This window comes from Aquarana catesbeiana, linkage group LG13 (assembly GCF_042186555.1).
Source record: "Aquarana catesbeiana isolate 2022-GZ linkage group LG13, ASM4218655v1, whole genome shotgun sequence".
NCBI classification, from domain to species: Eukaryota; Metazoa; Chordata; class Amphibia; order Anura; family Ranidae; genus Aquarana; species Aquarana catesbeiana.
The window spans coordinates 135,564,088-135,584,884 of NC_133336.1; the positions used below are offsets into that span (position 1 = coordinate 135,564,088).

At 43.7% G+C, this 20,797-nt stretch overlaps 1 protein-coding gene across 1 annotated transcript in view; it reads left to right on the forward strand.

Moving 5' to 3' along the window:
• EXD1 (exonuclease 3'-5' domain containing 1) overlaps positions 1-20,797 on the forward strand; it is a 559,324-nt gene that overhangs the window by 247,086 nt on the left and 291,441 nt on the right. Inside the window, exon 6 of the mRNA XM_073610706.1 lies at positions 15,459-15,545. Within this exon, the coding sequence (XP_073466807.1) occupies positions 15,459-15,545 (87 nt within the window). The remainder of the gene's footprint in view (positions 1-15,458; positions 15,546-20,797) is intronic.

The window sequence follows — 20,797 nt, forward strand, 5'->3', positions numbered from 1 at the left end:
TTTCTCCAATCAGCTGGTACCATTCCAGTCAGTAGACTATCTGTAAAAATTAGGAACAACGGTCTGGCAATCACTTGACTGAGTTCCCTAAGTACCCTTGGATGCAAGCCATCTGGTCCCGGTGATTTATTAATGTTAAGTTTCTCAAGTCTAATTTTAATTCCGTCCTCTGTTAACCATGGAGGTGCTTCCTGTGTTGTGTCATGAGGATAAACACTGCAGTTTTGGTTACTGAAGCCCCCTGATTCACTCGTGAAGACTGAGGAGAAGAATAAATTCAATACCTTTGCCATCTCCCCATCCTTTGTAATCAGATGTCCTTCCTCATTCTTTATGGGGCCAATATGGTCTGTCCTCCCTTTTTTACTGTTTACATACTTAAAGAATTTCTTGGGATTTTTTTTGCTCTCCTCCGCTATGTGTCTTTCATGTTCTATCTTAGCCGTCCTAATTGCACCCTTACATTTCCTGTTGCATTCTTTATAAAGTCTGAATGCTGAGGATGATCCCACAACCTTGTATTTTTTGAAGGCCTTCTGCTTTGCTTTTATATGCATTTTTACATTGGAGTTAAGCCAACCAGGACTTTTGTTCGCTCTTTTAAATTTATTACCCAATGGGATACATTGGCTAATGCCCTTATTTAATATGCTCTTAAAGCAAACCCATCTCTCCTCCGTATTCTTTGTTCCTAATATTTTATCCCAATTTATGCCTTTTAGCAAGGTTTTTAGTTTAGGGAAGTTGGCTCTTTTGAAATTCAGTGTCTTTGTATTCCCTTTATGTTTCCTATTTGTGTGATTTATACTGAAACTAATTGACCCGTGATCGCTGTTACCTAAATTGCCCCGTATTTCCACACCCGTGATCAGGTCTGTATTGTTGGTAATCAGTAGATCCAGTAATGTTTTATTTCTAGTTGGTGCGTCTACCATCTGACCCATAAAATTGTCCTGCAAGACATTAAGGAATTGGCGAGCCTTAAATGAATGCGCGGTTCCCTCCACCCAGTCTATGTCTGGATAATTAAAATCCCCCATTATGATAACACTTCCCATCCTTGCTGCTAATCCAGTTTGTGATAGGAGATCCGTCTCCACTTCCTCCCTCAGGTTAGGGGGCCTATAGCATACTCCCAGTATTATTTTCCCCTTAGCTTCATCCCTTTGGAGCTCTACCCATTTAGGATTCCACCTCCTCCCTAGCTCCCTTAGTGATGTCATTCACTTGTACATTATTCTTGATATATAGGCATACCCCTCCCCCTTTTTTACCCTACATATCCTTGCGGTAAAGGGTATACCCTTGAATGTTTGCCAGCCAATCATGAGAGCTGTTGAACCAGGTCTCTGAAATTCCCACAAAATCCAAATCCTCCTCGTACAACAGTATCTCTAGTTCACCCATCTTGTCTGCCATGCTCCTGGCATTGGTGAACATGCCACATAGTTTAGACCGGTCGCATATTGTCCTCGTATTGGGTGTTTCGAGATTGCAACTAGGACTTGCTACTATACTCACCTTGTGTTTTTGTGCTTTGGTTAACCTGCCACTAATGCCCCCAATACTACCCTCTGGAATATCTTCCGCGCTGGCTATCTCTGCCTCTGGACCCTCCCCCCCCATCGCCTAGTTTAAAAACCCCTCTAACTTTTTGGCCATCTTCATTCCCAGCAGATCTGCACCCTCCTCATTTAGGTGCAGTCCGTCCCTTCTATAGTACCGGTTACCGACTGAGAAGTCGGCCCAGTCCTCCAGGAACCCAAACCCCTACTTACTACACCAGCTCTTCAGCCACTTGTTTACTTCCCTAATCTCCCTCTTCCTTTCTGGTGTGGCTCGATGTACCGGTAATATTCCTGAGAATACTACCTTGGAGGTCCTTTTCCTCAATTTAGCTCCTAAGTCCCTAAAATCGTTATTTAGGACACTCCATCTGCCTCTGACTTTGTCATTGGTGCCAACGTGCACCATGACAGCCAGGTCTTCCCCAGCCCCTCCCAGTAATCTGTCCACAAGATCCGTGATGTGCCGAACCCGAGCGCCCGGTAGACAACATACTGTTCGGCGCTTCAGGTCTTGGTTACAGATTGCCCTCTCTGTCCTTCTAAGAATTGAGTCCCCTACCACCAGAATCTGTCTTTCCTTTCCCTTTGCTGCACCCCCACTCTCACTGGAGGAGTTCTTCCCCCCGGCAGCTAGGAGAGTCCCTCAGCTCCAGCAGTGCTGGTCCCTGACTGGTTTCACCAATGTCACTCAAAGTAGCGTACTTATTGGGATGCTCCAGTCCTGGATCGGCCTCCCTGGCACTTCCCCCTCTACCCCTCCTGACTGTCACCCATCTACTCTTTGCTAGTGCCTGCACCTCTTTGTCTCCACCCGCCTCTGTGCTGGCCCCTGCCGGCACCTGCCGTGTACGTTCCTGGCTCACCTTTAGTATGGAGGGACTTCTCAGTGCTGACAGTTGCTTCCCCAGATTCAGAACCTGGGCTTCCAGGGAAACAATGTGCTTACATTTTGCACAGCAGTATTCGCCCTCGATCGGATGATCAAGGAACGCATACATGCGGCAAGATGTACAAAGAGTCGCCTCTCCACACCCGCCGGGCATCGTACCTATTAAATTTAGTGAGGATTGGGGATTTTACCCTGTCCAAATTACCTAACAGCTAGCTTCCTGGCACTAATACTCAAGACAATACACAGGTACACAACAAGACAATACACAGGTACTCACAGACCTACGTGCACTCGCAGAACAGTCGCAGACCTACGTGCACTCGCAATACTCAAGTATACAGTACACAATACACAAGTACTAACGATCCACACACACTACTCAGACAACACTCAGATACTCACACTACACAGGTACTATGACCCCTGTTATAATCTCCTGTTTTAAACTCTGGTTTTTAACTCACCACTTAGAAAAGTTCCACTTGGTTTAAGTTCCTACAGCTTCACAATGAGCAGGCTCAGGATGAGTCCTACACACAGTTATATAGACTGCAGGCACCTAGCTAAAAGGAAAAGCCCCAAAAATGCTTCCCAGCAAACAACAATTAAGACTTGTTCACTCTCCCTCTGGTTTTTAACTCACCACTTAGAAAAGTTCCACTTGGTTTAAGTTCCTACAGCTTCACAATGAGCAGGCTCAGGATGAGTCCTACACACAGTTATATAGACTGCAGGCACCTGTTAGCAATTACCCCCTCCCCCTAATTAATAGCCTGAAGGAACCAAAGAAGAAAAAAAAAAAAAAAGCTATTTAAAAAGTGACAGAAAAAAGGTGATTGCAAAGCTAAAAGGAAAAGCTCCAAAAATGCTTCCCAGCAAACAACAAGTAAGACTTGTTCACTCTCCCTCTGGTTTTTAACTCACCACTTAGAAAAGTTCCACTTGGTTTAAGTTCCTACAACTTCACAATGAGCAGGCTCAGGATGAGTCCTACACACAGTTATATAGACTGCAGGCACCTGTTAGCGATTACCCCCTCCCCCTAATTAATAGCCTGAAGGATGTCATCGCTCCTCGGCTCGGTATTTTCCGTTCCGGCGCAGAGGAGAGAAGACATCTGAGTGAGTGTAAAACACACACACAGTAGAACACGCCAGGCATACATTACACCCCCTGATCACACCCCCCCCCCCCCCCTCACACTGACACCAAGCAGTTTTTTTTTTTTTTCTGATTACTGCATTGGTGGCAGTTTGTGGCAGTTAGTGTTAGCCCCCTTTAGGTCTAGGATACCCCCCTAACCCCCCCTAATAAAGGTTAACCCCGTGATCACCCCCCCCCCCCTCGCCAGTGTCACTAAGCGATCGTTTTTCTGATCGCTGTATTAATGTCACTGGTGACGCTAGTTAGGGAGGTAAATATATAGGTTCGCCGTCAGTGTTTTATAGCGACAGGGACCCCCATATACTACCTAATAAATGTTTTAACCCCCTGACTGTCCCCTAGTTAAGCCTTTCACCAGGGATCACCGTATAACTGTTACGGGTGACGCTGGTTAGTTTATTTATTTTTTATAGTGTCAGTGCACCCGCTGTTTATTACCTAATAAAGGTTTAGCCCCCTGATCGCCCGGTCGTGATATAAGTTAGGTTTTAGGGTCAGATAGGGTCTGCGTCGCCCCAGGCAGCGTCAGGTTAGCGCAGTAGCGCTAACACCCACACACGCAGAATACGCCTCCCTTAGTGGTATAGTATCTGAACGGATCAATATCTGATCCGATCAGATCTATACTAGCGTTCCCAGCAGTTTAGGGTTCCCAAAAACGCAGTGTTAGCAGGATCAGCCCAGATACCTGCTAGCACCTGCGTTTTGCCCCTCCGCCCAGCCCACCCAAGTGCAGTATCGATTGATCACTCTCACTTACAAAACACTAAACGCATAACTGCAGCGTTCACAGAGTCAGGCCTGAACAGTTTTTTTGGTAGCGTTTTGGTGAACTGGCAAGCACCAGCGGCCTAGTACACCCTGGTCGTAGTCAAACCAGCACTGCAGTAACACGTGGTGACGTGGCGAGTCCCATAAGTGCAGTTCAAGCTGGTGAGGTGGCAAGCACAAGTAGTGTCCCGCTGCCACCAAGAAGACGACAAACACAGGCCCGTCGTGCCCATAGTGCCCTTCCTGCTGCATTCGCCAATCCTAATTGGGAACCCAGCACTTTTGCAGCACCCGTACTTCCCCCATTCACATCCCCAACCAAATGCAGTCGGCTGCATGATAGGCATTTTCTTTATATCCTCCCGAGTACCCCTACCCAACGAACCCCCCCAAAAAAGATGTCTTGTCTGCAGCAAGCGCAGCTATAGGCGTGACACCCGCTATTATTGTCCCTCCTGTCCTGACAATCCTGGTCTTTGCATTGGTGAATGTTTTGAACGCTACCATACACTAGTTGAGTATTAGCGTAGGGTACAGCATTGCACAGACTAGGCACACTTTCACAGGGTCTCCCAAGATGCCATCGCATTTTGAGAGACCCGAACCTGGAGCTTGGGGTGTCTACTTTCCAAAATGGGGTAATTTGGGGGGGGGGGGGGTTGTGCCATCTTGGCATTCCATGGCCTCCGAAACTGTGATGGGCAGTGAACGGTGAAATCAAAAATTTACGCCCTTAGAAAGCCTGAAGGCGGTGCTTGGTTTTCGGGGCCCCGTACGCGGCTAGGCTCTCAAAAAGTCCCACACATGCGGTATCCCCATACTCAGGAGAAGCAGCTAAATGTATTTTGGGGTGCAATTCTGCATATGCCCATGGCCTGTGTGAGCAATATATCATTTAGTGACAACTTTGTGCAAAAAAAAAAAAAAAAAATTGTCCTGCAACTTGTGTCAAAATATAAAATATTCCATGGACTCAACATGCCCCTCGGCAAATAGCTTGGGGTTTCTACTTTCCAAAATGGGGTCATTTGGGGGGTTTTGTGCCATCTGGGCATTTTGTGGCCTTCAAAACTGTGATAGGTAGTGAGGAGTGAAATCAAAAATTTATGCCCTTAGAAATCCTGAAGGCGGTGATTGGTTTTCGGGGCCCCGTATGCGGTTAGGCTCCCAAAAAGTCCCACACGTGTTATCCCCGTACTCATGAGAAGCAGCTGAATGTATTTTGGGGTGAAATTCCACATATGCCCATGGCCTGTGTGAGCAATATATCATTTAGTGACAACTGTTTGTAATTTTTTTTTTTTTTATCATTATTCAATCACTTGGGACAAAAAAAATGAATATTCAATGGGCTCAACATGCCTCTCAGCAATTTCCTTGGGGTGTCTACTTTCCAAAATGGGGTCATTTGGGGGGTTTTGTACTGCCCTGCCATTTTAGCACCTCAAGAAATGACATGGGCAGTCATAAATTAAAGGCTGTGTAAATTCCAGAAAATGTACCCTAGTTTGTAGGCGCTATAACTTTTGCACAAACCAATAAATATACACTTATTGACATTTTTTTTTACCAAAGACATGTGGCTGAATACATTTTGGCCTAAATGTATGACTAAAATTGAGTTTATTGTATTTTTTTTTTATAACAAAAAGTAGAAAATATCATTTTTTTTCAAAATTTTCAGTCTTTTTCCGTTTATAGCGCAAAAAATAAAAACGGCAGAGGTATTCAAATACCATCAAAAGAAAGCTCTATTTGTGGGAAGAAAAAGACACAAATTTTGTTTGGATACAGCATTGCATGACCGCGCAATTAGCAGTTAAAGCGAAGCAGTGCCAAATTGTAAATAGTGCTCTGGTCAGGAATGGGGTAAATCCTTCCGGGGCTGAAGTGGTTAAAAAAAAAAAAAAACTTATTTGGGGTGCAGTGTTGCAAGGCCGCGGAATTGTCATTCAAAGTGTCACTGAAAGCCTGGACAGGAAGGTGGTGAAAGTGCCCAGTAGGCAGGTGAGTAAACAGTAACAGAACTACCAAGGTCGCACTTGCAACTGGGCCCTTGTGTTCTGCGACCATGGAGGGGGGGCTCTGAGCCCCTCCCCCAGCATAACCCAGCTTAGTCACTCTGTGCTTTTTCCCAAAGCCCAGTGCTGAAACAAGTTTACCTAACAGGGCGTGCCAGCATGGGCACTTGGGACACCTGCCCCGCATCTTTTACAGGGTGCCCATGGTTCCACACATGGTGATTGCCCCATCTGTGGCAGTTGGCATGTCTCACGCCGACTGCCTGCACTGTACAGACCTCGCTGAAGCTGGCTCCTCCTCCTCAGCTCCGATGTTCTCCTGTGCACAGACAGGAGGAACCGGGGAGGCGTAACATTAAACTGGGAGCGTCACGCTGCTGATCTGAGGCATGTTTTATTGCTGTATGCAGAGGACAGGACGACACAGTGACTAGGAAGGGGGAATTGGGGTTGTGATAAGAGGATATAGGATATGTGCTGGGGGTGCTTTGTGAGCGGAGAGGACTTGTGCTGGGGGTGTTGGATTTCAATTCCCCCACAACACCTTCTAGCACCTTCTCTTCCCTCCCAAAGCACCCCCAGCACATATACTCCAAATCCCCCCCCCCAATCAAAGAGATGCCACCTGCCACAGATAGAGGCAATCGGTGTCCGACACCCTGTAAGAGATGTGGGCAAGTGCCTTGGGTGCCCACTCTGAATGATTGGGGGAAGGCAGGATCTGTGCCAGGATGGAAGGGTGTTGTGCTGAGAAGGGGGATTTGGGGGGGGGGGGGTAGAATTTATGCTGAAGAGGAATGGGAGAGTGGAGAGCATTTGGGGCGCACGTACAGGGGTTGCAATTTTGGCATATAGAGGGAGAGTTCTGGGTGTGGCATATTAAAGGAACCGATCCCCTACATTTGGAATTGGTTCCTCTACATGCCGCCGCTCCTATCCACCTTCTGCCGCTCCCAGGCCCCTGTGTACTCCCCCGGCCCCCATCATCCCCCGCAGCGCTGCCTGATTCCCCATTCCCCTCCTCTGCCAGGTGCTGCGGGGGGATTTGTCAGGGTGGAGAGCGGGGAAATTGCTGTTAAATGTGTAGTTTACAGGCCCCTTCTCTTAATGAATAGTCAGTGATCCAAACCAATCACTAACTCCGTTCATTCATAACTGAGGCATAGTACACTATGTTTACTATACTTTGGTTTATGAATAAACGTGAAGCTCTGTATAGATATATTCCTATCCATTCATTTTGTGCAGCGGAGACTGCAGAGATTGAAGGCTGTGTCCTCAGTCTCCTTTCTCTGTTTAGACCACTGATGGCTCACCAAAGGGCTCCTAAAAAAAATTGTAATAATAAATAAAATAAAAATAAAAAACTGCTGACACCAGTGGTGGAATGACCAGGGTCGCAAAGGTCGCACTTTTGACCAGGCCCTGACATTCCGCCACCATTGGGGAGCTATAGTTTCTTGCATCTTGGCCCTGAAGCTTCTAGTTACACCTCTGTGGTTAAATCTCATTTGCCATGTAGTTGCCCACATCTCTATTTTGTTGAGCCCCTTTTGTAAAGTGTTAATATCATGTGCAATTATTACCCTGATTAGCTTTGTATCGTCAGCAAATAGAGATTGAACTATTTACACAAATGTATATATTGTTTAACCCATTTGCTTCCAGAGCTGTTTTTTGCACACGTTTAGAAAATAGTTTTAGGCCTGAAGATTGCATAAACCCCCAAAACATTATATTTTTTCTGAAAGGAAACCTTAGAGAATAAAATAGTGGTAGTTCCAATTTTTTATGTCATACGATATTACCACAAAGGTTAAACTTTAACCGGTTCAATACAGGGCAATTTCACCCCCTTCCTTCCCAGGCCAATTTTTAGTTTTCAGCGCTGTCGCACTTAAAACGACAATTGCGCGGTCGTGCGACGTTGTACCCCAAAAAAATTGACGTCCTTTTTTCACCACAAATAGAGCTTTCTTTTGGTGGTATTTGATCGCCTCTGCGTTTTTTATTTTTTGCGCTATAAACAAAAGAAGAGCGACAATTTTGAAAAAAACACTATTTTTTACTTTTTGCTATAATAAATATCCCAATTTTTAAAAAAAAAACAAATTTTTTCCTCAGTTTCGGCCGATACGTATTCTTCTACATATTTTTGGTAAAAAAAAAATCGCAATAAGCGTATATTGATTGGTTTGCGCAAAAGTTATAGCGTCTACAAAATACGGGATAGATTTATGGCATTTTTTAAAAAAAATATATTTATTTATTTTTTTAGCGGCGATCGCGATTTTTTTTTCATGACTGCGACATTATGGCGGACACATCGGACACTTTTGACACATTTTGACACATTTTGGGACCATTCACATTTATACAGCGTCATATGACTATGGGCGGGTAGTGAAGTGGTTAAATTTGGGTGCGCCCATGAAATAGCAACAAACTTCAATACCCCATATTTTTTATAGCAACATTCTAAAATCCCCCTATAGCTCATCAGTTTATCGTTTAGGAAGAGGTCTGGTGCTAGAAATAATGCAATCCAGCAATGCAACGTGTATCATAATTGACGTTTAGGTGCCCCCGAGCAGGCGAGGGTGCCGATGCTCGTGGCCGACGGTCGCGATGACTGCTGGCCACGAGCGGTCGTGGGCACGAGAGGCAGAACAGGGACGTGTGTGTGAAGAATGACAGATCGTGAAAAGGATGCTTTCGCGCTACTTGGGATAAATAAAAAATAAGTGATATATAAATCAGTATTAGTGAATAAGAATGCAGCAAAATCTCTAGTGTACTACTAATCACTCATAAAAAGGGAAATTAATAAAGTGATTTCGTGCAAATACTATTTATAAATGGTATCAAATTAATACATTTGAATAATTCTGGAGAGTAATTAAATTATTATTGTGCAAATGAACATATGTGATATATTCAGTGTCTCTCTACAATAATAGACTAAAAATACTATAATAGTAATACCCTTGTGTAAAATCACAGTGTTTTTCATACATTGGTAACCGTAATAAATAAATACATATGATCTAGTGGAGACATCAATTATATGGATGAAGTTAATATCCTATTGTGGCTGTGCTCAATACAGATTAACTTTAAATAGTAAATAGGATGGAGAAATAATAATAAAGTCCAAGAAATGATGTTAAATGGAAGATTAAATGTTCTATATGTATTAAGTTGAGTGCGGTTGTTGTTCCCAATATTCTTTTTTTTTTTTAACATAAAGTTTATTTATTTATCTCAAACATAATACAAAGCAAGTTACATTAGCTCAAGACAGATATTGTACAATGATCCCAATATTCTTAGTATGGTTCCTTCAATAGTGAGGTCTCACAGGACTCTTACCTCAACGCTGGCTATACTATGCAGTACCCGCCGTCACCGCTGGGTGGATTCTTAATTCTCCTGCATTGTGGTCATACCTCCTTTTATATGATGCTGCTCTGTTCCCTCAGTGCTGGCTGTGAGATGCAGTACCCTCCGCCTCCACTGGAGGGATCCTTTGGTTTTGCTGTGTTGTGATCCAGGATGAAGTTGTGTGAAACAACGTAACAGCAAAATCAAAGGATCCCTCCAGTGGAGGCGGAGGGTACTGCATCTCACAGCCAGCACTGAGGGAACAGAGCAGCATCATATACAAAGGAGGAATGACCACAATGCAGGAGAATTAAGAATCCACCCAGCGGTGACGGCGGGTACTGCATAGTATAGCCAGCGTTGAGGTAAGAGTCCTTTGAGACCTCACTATTGAAGGAACCACACTAAGAATACTGGGAACAACAACCGCACTCAACTTAATACATATAGAACGTTTAATCTTCCATTTAACATCATTTCTTGGACTTTATTTATTATTTCTCCATCCTGTTTACTATTTAAAGTTAATCTGTATTGAGCACAGCCACAATAGGATATTAACTCCATCCATATAATTGATGTCTCCACTAGATCATATGTATTTATTACGGTTACCAATGTATGAAAAACACTGTGATTTTACACAAGGGTATTACTATTATAGTATTTTCAGTCTATTATTGTAGAGAGACACTGAATATATCACGTATGTTCATTTGCACGATAATAATTTAATTACTCTCCAGAATTATTCAAATGTATTAATTTGATACCATTTATTAATAGTATTTGCGCAAAATCACTTTATTAATGACAGATCGTGAGTTCCTAATAACTAGGAACCTCGATCTGTCATCCCCTCTAGTCTGTCCCCTCCCCCTGCAATTAGAAATACACACAGGGAACACAGTTAACCCCCTTGATCGCCCCCTAGTGTTAACCCCTTCCCTGGCAGTGACATTTTTACAGTAATCAGTGCATTTTTATAGCACTGATCGCTGTATAAATACCAATGGTTCCAAAAATGTGTTTGCCATAATGTCGCAGTCCCGATAAAAATCGCAGATCGCCACCATTACTAGTAAAAAAAAATAAACATAAAAATGCTATAAATCTATCCCTTATTTTGTAGACGCTATAACTTTTGCGCAAACTAATCAATATACGCTTATTGCGATTTTTTTTTTTTTTTTACCAAAAATATGTAGAAGAATACATATCGGCCTAAACTGAAAAAAAATTGGCTTTTTTTCTTTAAAAAAATGGGAATATTTATTATAGCAAAAAGTACAAAATATTTTTTTGTTCAAAATTGACGCTATTTTTTTTGTTTATAGCGCAAAAAATAAAAACCGCGGAGGTGATCAAATACCACCAAAAGAAAGCTCTATTTGTGAGAAGAAAAGGACGTCAATTTTATTTGGGTGCAGCGTCGCATGACTGCACAATTGTCAGTTAAAGTGACGCAGTGCCGAATAGCAAAAAATGGTCGTCATTCAGCAGCCAAATCTTCTGGGGCTGAAGTGGTTAATGAGACAGCCAATTAAGAAGCCCCGAATGTCTCCACTGTGCTCCACTGAATGTAATGCAATGGAGATCGATCTAAACCTTGTCATGGAAGCTGACAGATGGACCCGGAAGTGACGTTTTGCACGTTGATTTTGGGTCATCAACAAGAAGGGGAAGGGAGCGGGCGCTGGACTATTTCATTTGACATCCAGAAGTCGGCTTTATAGATTTACATACACTCCCGGTGGCTGTGTAAAACCCCCTGCTGTCTGGTCCGTAAGCTGTACAGACCCAAAAACAAAAGGATTAAACAAGTTAAACTAAATTTGTTCCAGGACAGAGCCCTGGGGCACCCCACTCATAACTCTAGACCAGGGATCTCCAAACTATGGCCCTCCAGCTGTTCTGGAACTACAAGTCCCATGAGGCTTTGTGAAACTGCCATTCACAGACATGACTAGGCATGATGAACACGATGGTAATTATAGTTTCTGAACAACTGGAAGGCCATAGTTTGGAGACCCCTGCTCTAGACCATTCAGCATCTACGCTATTTATCACCACCCTTTGGATGCGCCCCTGTAACCAGTTTTCGATCCAGGTACTGTACATACACTATCATTGATCCCAACAGACCTCAATTTATGTATTGCGTTTATGGGGTACCGTGTCAAATGCACCCATGCTGGATACTATTTTCAATTTCTTGAATATGGTCACTTATTATCCGCTCCAATAGTTTACAAACTATTGATGTAAGGCTGACTGTACTATTCCAATTAGTAAGCTGTCTTTAAAGTCGAGTTCCACCCAGAAATGGAACTTCCGCTGATCCGGTCCCCCCCGGGGTCGCATTTGGCACCTTTCAGGGGGGAGCAGATAAGTGACTAATCCAGATATTTGCTCCCACTTCTGGTGAAAGATCGCGGTGAACTACGCCACGTCCTCCCCGCCCCCCCACCACTGTTTTGTGGGAGACGCACAGGTCCCAGAAGAAGGCAGGGACCACTCAGTATGTGCAGCATGACATGCGCAGTAGGGAACCAGGCTGTGAAGCCGCAAGGCTTCACTTCCTGATAACCTTACTGAAGATCCAGGCGCCTCCACCCAGAGCCGAGGGACGGGTCGGCTTTGGGTGAGGACATTGCAGGTGCCCTGGACAGGTAGATGTCCTTATTTTAAAAGTCAGCAGCTGCAGTATTTGTAGCTGCTGACTTTTTTTTTTTTTAATTTCAGGCGAAACTCAAAAGCATAAAGATTAGGAATAATGATAATGATCCCTGCTGGAGCTTTTTTGGACCGTGCTCTATATAGGGTTTTTTTGCCTTCCTGTGGATTAGATGTGAGTGTAGGATTCTGTATATGGAGGTTTTCTATTTTACTAGTCTGTTTATTTTCTTTTCTATTGGTTGAACTATATAGACTTGTCTTTTTTTTTTTTTTTTTTTTTTTTTTTTTTTTCAACCTGAGTAACTATGTGATGTCACCACCCCTGCTTTCTGCCTCATCCAATCGCACCTTGTATTCGTTTAAAAAAAAATACAATGCGTCCTATCATTGGCAGTAGTACCGAGCGAGTGAACCCCAGTGGGCAATATATACAAAAGGAAAAGGCACTCACAAAGACCATGGCTATTGCTGTAGTAGTGCTAATGCCGACTAATATTCAGCTTTCCCAGTTGCCCAACAAGTATGAGATACTTAAGGCCCGTACACACGATCATGCACACGGGGACATGATGGGACTGTGACGTCATAAAGGGCGGGTCACCGGTGACATCACCTGGTGACCACGCCCCATGCCTATATAAGTCGTCGCGCACCTCGCACACAGCATTACAGCGGGAGAGAGCATCGTGTCAACATCGGAAGAAGAGAAGAGGGAACAAGACGACGGAGAAGACTGGGCCAAAGAGCGGCAAAAGAGCAGAAGATAGCGGAGGAGCCCGGCAGAAGAACCAGAGAGCGAGAGAAGAACCGGACACCGGGAGAAGAGGCCGGAGAGAGTGGAGAAGTCGGAAGAAGACCCCCAAAGTCAGAAGAAGACCCCCGGAGCTGCCTGATAAATTACTTTAAGAACCTGTGTAGTGTGTTTTTTTTTTTTTTGACACTTTTTCCTCCAGGTGAATGGGTAGAGGTACGATGTACTCCATACTCATTCACATAGGATGGGGGGGCCGGGATCTGGGGACCCCCTTATTAAAGGGGACTCCCGGATTCTGATAAGCCCTCCGCCCGCAGACCCCGACAACCAATGGCCAGGGTTGTCGGGAAGAGACCATGTCCTCATCAATATAGGGACAAGGTGCTTTGGGATGGGGGGCCCGCAGGGCGCCCCCCTGCCCCAAAGCGCCCACCCTCCCATGTTGAGGGAATGCGGCCTGGTACGGTTCGGGAGGGGCGCGCTCACTCGTCCCCACCCCTTTTCCTGACCGGCCGGGCTGCGTGCTCGGATAAGGGTCTGGTATAGGTTTTGGGGGGGACCCCCACGCCGTTAGGGCGTAGGGGGTTCCCCTTAAAATCCATACCAGACCTAAGGGCCTGGTATTCTCCCGGAGGGGGAACCCCTGCCGTTTTTTTATTTAAAATTTCGTGTGGAGTTCCCCTCATGATTCATACCAAACACCTGTCGGCAATGCTTGTCGCTCATCGCGAAAGGAAAAAACACATTTTTCCTTTCCCGATGAGTGAGCCAGCTTGGCACTGGCTCCCGCGAAGGGGGTCGCAGGTGTCAAATCTCGCCGATACAGAAGTTGATCAAAGGGTGGCAGTAAAGAGCTGAAAAACCACGTGATTTGAAAGTTGAATGAAAAAGTCCTGCCGTGTGTATGCTTAATTAGTTTAAGGCCAAAGCTCTTTGTACAAAAATCCACGGAAAAGTTTGTACAAAGTCCTATCGTGTGTATGAGGCTTTACTTTGTGCCAAGCTGAACCAGTGTAAGTATGCAATGCAGATAATTCCTGAAGTACAGTTAGTAACTACTCGCTATGCTTGACAAAAAAACACCCTAATCTTTCCTAAATCCAAAGGGGGAATCGGTTTTCCAGATCAAATTCTGCAACATTTCTAACTTGCATAATCGCCTGATGATGTCACTGAGATACTAAACTTGGCGTCTCTGTTGATTGTCTGCCTATCCCTCTGTCAGGTGCACTCTGGGCAGGAAAACTTAAAAGTCCCTAATCAGACACCACCCATCAATTTGGCCCTACCCTGAAAGTCTTTCCAAAAGTGGAAATTCCTGCCTTACCAGCCAGTGTTGCCTATTATTGGTCACCCCAAATTTTCACCTAGTCACAATGGCAGCATATTTAAAACCTGGGAACAATTAAATAGATCCTGTACAAAGCTTCATCACCACTGCCGATTGGAAGACGCCAGCTCCCCTGCAGTCCGATTTTGAGATACAAGATTTGGGGTTCTGGAGGCGTAACCAGCTTCACACATTCCCTGCCAGATGGCAAAGAATTTGTGCCCACTTATCCCTTACAAGAAGATCTACTCCCAACAAGGTACTTTGAAAAGAATACTTTCCATATCTTATTAACCCAATCGCATAATAACTTGCGTCCAGGTTTCTTTATTTCAAAAATGGGTGGGATTTGAGCACCTAATTCTCCTAGGAACAAATCAACCATAATATATTCTTTGCACACAGAGCCTCGATCTGCAACAGATATCAGAGACCAAATACAAGCTTATGGCAGGATGGAAAAAACTCCTTCTGTACCGCTAGTATCTTTCTAAGTACAGATGATAAATGTTGATGTGTTGAAGCTAAAGGCGTGTTCATACATATTTTGTAGGACTGCGCCAAGATTAAGCAGTTCTGGTTGTAGGCCATCTAAGTGAAGTCCCTTCTTACAAATGTAAACCCTGCGCACTACTCTGCAACCTCTGTAATCCATGTTATTTAATTCCATCAATCCAGGTAAGTGAAATTGTTGTTCCTGTCCTCTAGACCTAAACAAGCAATGTAACCTTTGCAGTTCAGTGGCATCCAAGGAGGCTTTCTACTTGGAGTTGGGCTTTAAATGCACCATAACAGCATAAGATAAGGCAGTTTATCTGGCTTTGGAAATTGGCAACCACAACCTCAACCTTTTTAACATCCTCAGACGTTATTCTCTATTTGTTCCATGTTTTAGATTCTGCATCTCAAAAGCCAGAAGGTCATAAGTTTAGGAGCTGCTGGTCTGAACTTGGGTCGGTATGGAAAACTTTGTTGGCTACAGGTAATTATTATTATTATTATTCAGGATTTATATAGCGCCAACAGTTTACGCAGCGCTTTACAACATTAGGGCAGACAGTACAATATAATTCAATACAGGAGGAATCAGAGGGCCCTGCTCGTTAGAGCTTACAATCTAGGAGGGAGGGTCAAGTTATACAAAGGGTAATAGCTGTGGGGGGATGAGCTAATGGAGAAAATAGTGCAGTTGTTAGATGGAGGCAAGATAGGCTTCTCTGAAGAGGAAAGTTTTCAGGGATCGCCTAAAAGTGGATAAATTTGGAGACAGTCTGACAGATTGGGGTAGGGAATTCCAGAGGATAGGCGAGGCTCGGGAGAAGTCCTGGAGGCAGATATGGGAGGAGGTGATGAGGGAGCTAGAGAGCAGGAGGTCTTGGGAGGAATGGAGATGGCGATTAGGTTGGTATTTTGAGACTAGGTTAGTGATGTAGCTGGGGGCAGAGTTGGCACAGGTAATGTGTATTCTCCTGTTTTTTTTAACCTGATGTGTAGCATTTTGTTATGTCTAGGCAAGTTGCAGGATAACTGAAATACATCACAGGTGATATCATTTGCTGCTCAGTGATTGCAGTTTTCTAGTCTGCATCTCCCCAAGGTAATACTTAAATTATGGCCTGTTAGTGGGTCCTGAGGACTGGAGTTGAGAACCACTGATATAGTGTGACCAAACCCCCGTATTTTTTGAATATGTTCAGGTGTTTTTAACTAGACTTGCAGGAAATGTCATTCTTGAATGTGTGCGCTGTAAAATATTTTGTACCATTTCCTATTATCACTGCTTTAAAAAAAAAAAAATTGCTGGCATTTCCCCCCGTTTTAATCTGTCAGATGGTAGACTAGATGGTGCATTCCTGTCTTTAGGCTCTATTTCTTTTTTTTTTTTTTTAAATGGTCCTAGCTAGCGCCAAGGCAAATCTTCTACAACTGGACCCAACTACAAAGGAGAGCTCCTACATCTTTTCATTGGGATTTGAGTATAAAGAGTCTGGTCTTTATAACCATTGTGAGCTAGTGAATGTAGTGACACTGCATCATGGGATGAATCGGGGAGTATTCTGAAAAAAGGGACAGAAAGTGAATGAAGTGAAGGGGTTATAGTGGGGAAATGGTGGATGGGGGGAGAGGGGTAGAAAGTCACCGTGACACTCAGGAGCCCCCACCCTCACGAAGTCAAATTATGTTTTTTTGTAGTAAAGCTTGGTATTGGTATACATGATGGTATTGGTATGTATATACCACACATTCATATCAATAATACCGTGGGTTTTTTTTATATATTCTCCAGGGCTGTAAAGGAAGAGGGTACAGGGATCAAATTTCAGCCGATTCAGAAGGAACTAGTCATATTTCCATCCATGTTATGGGTAGACCGGTTGTGCACAAGTCGATCTATTGACCGACTTGTGTACAACCAGCCTGTCATGTTTTTTCCCCAATTGATCAGTGTCGCTGGCTATAGCCTGCAACAATGCATAATTGTATTCTGGCAGCGGGATTACTTCATCCACATTGAATGTGTAAATGAGGGAATCGAGGCATTTTCTTTCTTTCAACCGTCTGGTTGAATGGAAAAAAAAATGCATAATGTATGGGCTGCTTAAGTCCTCTATGTGCCTGATCTTGTTTACTTTTCTTATCCGTAAGGCAAGAGTGGGGGATTGCATTCGTTTCCACAGCAGTATGAGCAATCTTTTTGTAGCATAATTTTGGAAATATTGTGGAGGTATAAGCATGTGCCTTGGACTAAGTCAATGTCTGTGAGTTTTGAGATTACTGGGTGGGTCTGATAATAAAGGAAATAAAATTGAACATTCCCAGTAGATGTGCATTTAATGTGCCCACATCTCTTTTCTAACGCTATTGGGTGGGGAGTTGGGAAAGCATTTATGCAGCTTTGTCAGGATGCAATACCATTTAGCTAGTATTTTATACCCTTTTTTTGAAACCTAATGGCTATGGGCACCTTATATGCAAAATAAATAATATAGTCTCTTTAGTCCTTGTGTGAAACCCAGCCCAAGGTCTTTCTCCCATTGAAATATATGTAATGGGGTGCATTGTGAAGGGGAGAGTAGCTTTTAGAGAGAGGGGGTAAAACCAACCTAAAATTAAAAAATGATTTCCCCAATGCCAGGAATGGCGCTATATTATCAGCGCCCAACCACTCATGGGAAATATAAAGGACGTTGAAAAATCACCCATTGAATAAGCAAAGACAATAATACAGACCGGCTTATGAGCTGGTAGCCCTTATAACTAGACAAAAGGAACTGATGACCTAGGGGTGCTGCTGTGAAAAAGGAGGTGGCGCTCCATCTGTAAAACAAGAGAGGGGAAGGGAGGGAGACTGTGTGACCACTCTGGTGTAGTACGTTCCAACAAGGTTTAATTACAAAGAAACGTTAAAAATGAATACTCACAAAAGTATGAAAACCACATAAATATATATATACTTATAGATATATATTCTCTCTCTCTCTCTCTATACACATTATCTCTCAAAAGTGAGTACACCCCTCACATTTTTGTAAATATTTTATTATATCTTTTCATGTGACAACACTGAGAAATTAGACTTTGCTACAATGTGAAGTAGTGAGTGTGCAGCTTGTATAACAGAGTAAATTTGTTGTCCCCTCAAAATAACTCAAAACAGCCATTAATGTCTAAACTGCTGGCAATAAAAGTGAGTACATCCCTAAGTGAAAATGTCCAGATTGGGCCATATGTCAATATTTGGTGTGCCCACCAATATTTTCCAGCACTGCCCTAACCCTGGAGTTCACCAGAGCTTCACGTGTTGCCACTGGAGTCCTCTTCCACTTCTCCATGACGACATCACAGAGCTTGTGGATGTTAGAGACCTTGCGCTCCTCCACCTTCCACTTGAGGATGCCCAATAGGGTTTAGGTCTGGAGACATGCTTGGCCAGTTCATCACCTTTACCCACAGCTTCTTTAGCAGGGCAGTGGTCGTCTTGGAGGTGTGTTCGGGGTTGTTATCATGTTGGAATACTGCCCGGCGGCCCTGTCTCTAAAGAGAGGGGATCATGCTCTGCTTCAGTATGTCACAGTATAGGTTGGTGTCAGGGCTGGGCTCAGCCCTTCCTTCTCTGAGCTGGCCGCTCAGCTGTCTTTCTAATTGCCAGCTCCCATCTCTCTCCACAGTTACCCAGCTGTTGTTGATTCTGCTCGTCAGTCCTGCCTACTTAAAGCCGTCCAGCTCACTTGATCTCTGCCTTCACCTTTGTCAACATCACAGAGAATTTCTCCTGCGTTCCTGTTGACTTGCACGGCTGACGTCCCTTCTGGCTCCTGATCCTGCTTGTGAACTACTACGTTTACCTCTGGCTCTCTAACGTTGGCTTGGCTGACTACCTGATCTGGTTACTGAACTCTGGCTTGTTTTGACCACGCTTACAGTTTACCTTTTTATTATTATTATTAAACAAGTGTGATTTAACTATACTTTTGTCTCAGTCTGATTCATGGTTCCTGATAGTTGGCATTCATGGTTCCCTCAATGAACTGTAGCTCCCCAGTACCGGCAGCATTCATGCAGCCCCAGACAATGACACTCCCACCACCATGCTTGACTGTAGGCAAGACACACTTGTCTTTATACTCCTCACCTGGTTGCTGCCACACACGCTTGACTTCATCTGAACCAAATAAGTTTATCTTGGTCTCATCAGACCACAGGACATGGTTCCAGTAATCCATGTCCTTAGTCTGCTTGTCTACAGCAAACTGTTTGCAGGCTTTCTTGTGCATCATCTTTAGAAGAGGCTTCCATGCAGACCAATTTTATGCCGTGTGCAATGTATGATCTGAGCACTGACAAGCTGATCTCCCACCCCTTTCAACCTCTGACCAGTATGTGAGAGTGAGAGCTATAACGCCAAATTGAACACACCTGCTCCTCATTCACACCTGAGACTTTGTAACACTAATGAGTCACATGACACCGGGAAGAGAAAATGGCTAATTGGGCCTAATTTGTACATTTTCACTTACGGATGTACTCATTTTTGTTGCCAGCGGTTTAGACATTAATGGTTGTGTGTTGAGTTATTTTGAGGGGACAGCAAATTTACACGGTTATATATGCTATACACTCACTACTTTTACATTATAGCAAAGTGTCATTTCTTCAGTGTTACATAGTAGGTGAGGTTGAAAAGACTCAATTCCAACCTATGTGTGTGATTATATGTCAGTATTACATTGTATACCCTTGTATGTTGTGGTTGATCAGGTGCTTATCTAATATTTTTCTTAATTGTACATCACGGGACACAGAGCCATAGTAATTACTATGTGGGTTATAGGCCACCTTCAGGTGATGGAAACTGGCTCACCCTAAGACAGGAAGTCCACTCCCTATATGACCCCTCCCACTACTGGGAGTACCTCAGTTTTTTCGCCAGTGTCTTAGGTGTTGGTCACGAGTAAAGATGTGCTTTGCTGAGCTCCACTGGTGCAATCCTTGCTGGGGCTAGCTGTGCAGCCGCATCCATTAAAAGTGTCTTTTTAGGCCGTGCCGGCAGAAACAAGGTTTAGCCCGTAACGCTTTTCTTCCTAGAGAGCTAGACCCCGGGATCCAGTACTTTTGGTTTTTCCAGCCTCAAGTTTTTTCTGGCGGGGTGTTTTACGGGTCCAGGAGTGCGGATCCCACGATAAAAAAGGGGGCCCCAGTTCCTGAAGGTTTTTTTAAACAGAGCCCACCGTGAGAGGTGAAGATTGGGTCTGTTGGTTTTACCACAGAAAACCCTGCGGCGGGAAAGGTAAGTGGAGACTTCACAAGAAACTTTAAAATTCTTTAGAATTGTCTCCTTTAACCACTTACCCACTGGGCACTTAAACCCCCTTCATAACCAGACTAATTTTCAGCTTTCGGTGCTCCCACATTTTGAATGACAATCAGTCATGCAACACTGTACCTATATGAAATTTTTGTCCTTTTTTCACACAAATAGAGCTTTCTTTTGGTGGTATTTAATCAATGCTGGGTTTTTTATTTTTTGCGCTATAAAAGAAAAAAGACCGAAAATTCTGTAAAAAAAAAAAAATGAATTTTTCTTCGTTTCTGTTATAAAATTTTGCAAATCAGTAATTTTTCTTCATATATTTTGGCCAAAATTTATACCGCTACATATCTTTGATAAAAATAACCCAAATCCGTGTATATTATTTGGTCTTTGTGAAAGTTATAGAGTCCACAAGCTATGGT